The sequence below is a fragment of the Morus notabilis genome, unplaced genomic scaffold (genome assembly GCF_000414095.1).
Source record: "Morus notabilis unplaced genomic scaffold, ASM41409v2 Scaffold109, whole genome shotgun sequence".
Taxonomy (NCBI): domain Eukaryota; kingdom Viridiplantae; phylum Streptophyta; class Magnoliopsida; order Rosales; family Moraceae; genus Morus; species Morus notabilis.
Genome location: NW_010363046.1, coordinates 154,650 through 156,830, shown reverse-complemented (window position 1 = coordinate 156,830; position 2,181 = coordinate 154,650). Strand labels below are relative to the sequence as shown.

Below are 2,181 nucleotides of genomic sequence, written 5' to 3'. Positions count from 1 at the left end.
ATTGCACTCTATGATTCTGAGACATTATTGCTACTTGAGTTAGTTTTACATGCATATTAACATTTAATCCAATTTTGGGTTATTTGAGGACCACGGGTATTTAGTATGTTTTTAAACATTGTTGGCCTTGTTGTACTTTATTTGCGAACCACAGACATTTATTGTTATTGTTTAATGAGTATTTATTATTGATGACATCTAGTAGATGACTAATATTACTTGAACAGGTGATGATCAAATGCTTTATTTTTGCATACTTCTTAAACCCTTAAACTTTCGTGTTATTGGTTAGAAACTTTGACAAGTACAGCTCACCATAGGGCCGGCAGCCCAATGAACTCTGATGCGTCAGACGACGATAGTGATGATCACTATTTCAGGCATGTTGTCGCGGCTGCCACTTTGTTATGCGTCAGATTTGTGTATAGAGAACCATCACGCCGAAGGCACACTTCTAGTTGGGGAGGTAGGATTAGAGTGGACTACTATCTTAATAGGAGTCCATAAGTGATTTATGATAAAGTTCGCATGAGTAGTGAGGCTTTTAGACGCCTATCATCTATCCTTGAGGAAAGAGGATTACTGCAACCGACAGTCAACCTTAATGTTGACGAGCAATTATTTATATTCCTTACAATACTGTGTCAAAACCAAACTAATAGGGAAGCGCAGGACCATTGGCAGCGCTCGGGCTCCACGGTATCGGAGTATTTCACAAAAGTACTTAAAGCGGTTTGCCAATTAAAAGTAGACTTCATACGGCATCCAGATTTTACTGCCATCGATCCTCACATAATTGCAGGTGAGAACAAGTATTCGCCGTGGTTCGATGTAAGTTACGAATTTATACATAAATTTTTTTCTCTACTTCATAATTTTAGTTATTTTTTATCTCACAATGAGTTTAACTATATCATTGCATAACAACGTATGTAAGTTTGTTAATTTGAAGGATTGTGTTGGAGCACTAGATGGTATGCACGTTTCATGTGTGCCTCCCCGTGAAACGGCTGAACTTTACAGGAATAGGAAGGGATATTTCTCGCTTAATGTGCTTGCAGTTTGCTCATTTGATATGAGATTTACGTACATGCTATCTGGATGGGAGGGTTCAGCACATGATGCGAGAGTACTTGCGTCCGCGTTAGATCACCCACGGAAGCGATTTTCGATTCCGCCACCAGGTAAGTGGGAAAAACGCCTATATGTACATCTACACGTAATTCAGAAACTGCATCTAGATTATAAGTGTTGATTGTGATTACTTAAATACATGTAGGAAAATTCTACCTCGTCGACTCAGGCTACGCAAACAACGGATGTTTCATGGCACCATATCGGGGAACAACATATCATTTGCAAGAGTATAGGAATCGACGGGGTAGAGGCTTCCGCAGTGAACGTGAATTGTTCAACTACACGCACTCCTCCCTGCGTAATGTAATCGAAAGAACATTTGGTGTGTGGAAGGCCAAATTTCGTATTTTGAAAACCATTAACCGTTACCCCATTGAAAAGCAAGTTAAGGTTCCGGTTGCATGTGCTATAATTCATAATTTTATCCATATGTACCGTAATGGAGATACACTATTAGATCAGTACTCACAGGATGGCGTTCCGGTTGCTGACATTGATCCACAGAATGTTGAAGAGGATATCAATGACAATAATAACCACGAAGGACAACCATTAAATAATGAACCGGAACTGGAGATGAATGCGTTAAGGGATGCAAGAACGCATACAATGTGGGCAGTGTACCGTAATCGTCGTACGGGCTAATAATAATGTATGGAGAATTGCGATATTAATTATGTATATATTTGTGACTATTTGTGAGACCATTTATAATGGACTATTTCATTATTTCATTATATTTGTGACTACCCTCGTTTTATTAAATTCGTGTCATTTTCGAATCGTGTCGTGATCCATATTACCGGCTCTAAGTGAAAGCTAGCTGTATGTCCTCATTTTTTTTCATCCTTTTTTGTTGAAAGAAACGTTTGGAAAAGAGTGACAGACGTTGTCCCATTTTTTTTTTCTTTTTTGGTTGACGGAAACGTTCGGAAAGAGGGATGGATGTTAGCTTCCTATATGTTGATAAGAATGTTAATAATATTTTTTTTAATCAAATAACTATAAAAATTACAACAATAAAAGCCGGTTTTAATGGGGTTC

General features: G+C 38.1%; 1 protein-coding gene across 1 annotated transcript; it reads left to right on the top strand.

Moving 5' to 3' along the window:
• The first annotated feature begins 333 nt into the window (after positions 1 to 333).
• On the top strand, positions 334 to 1,782 carry LOC112092578. Its single transcript, XM_024169108.1, has 4 exons — positions 334 to 466; positions 770 to 831; positions 953 to 1,184; positions 1,280 to 1,782. The coding sequence occupies exons 1-4, from the start codon at positions 334 to 336 to the stop codon at positions 1,780 to 1,782; spliced, it is 930 nt and encodes a 309-aa protein (XP_024024876.1).
• The last annotated feature ends 399 nt before the right edge of the window (positions 1,783 to 2,181 follow it).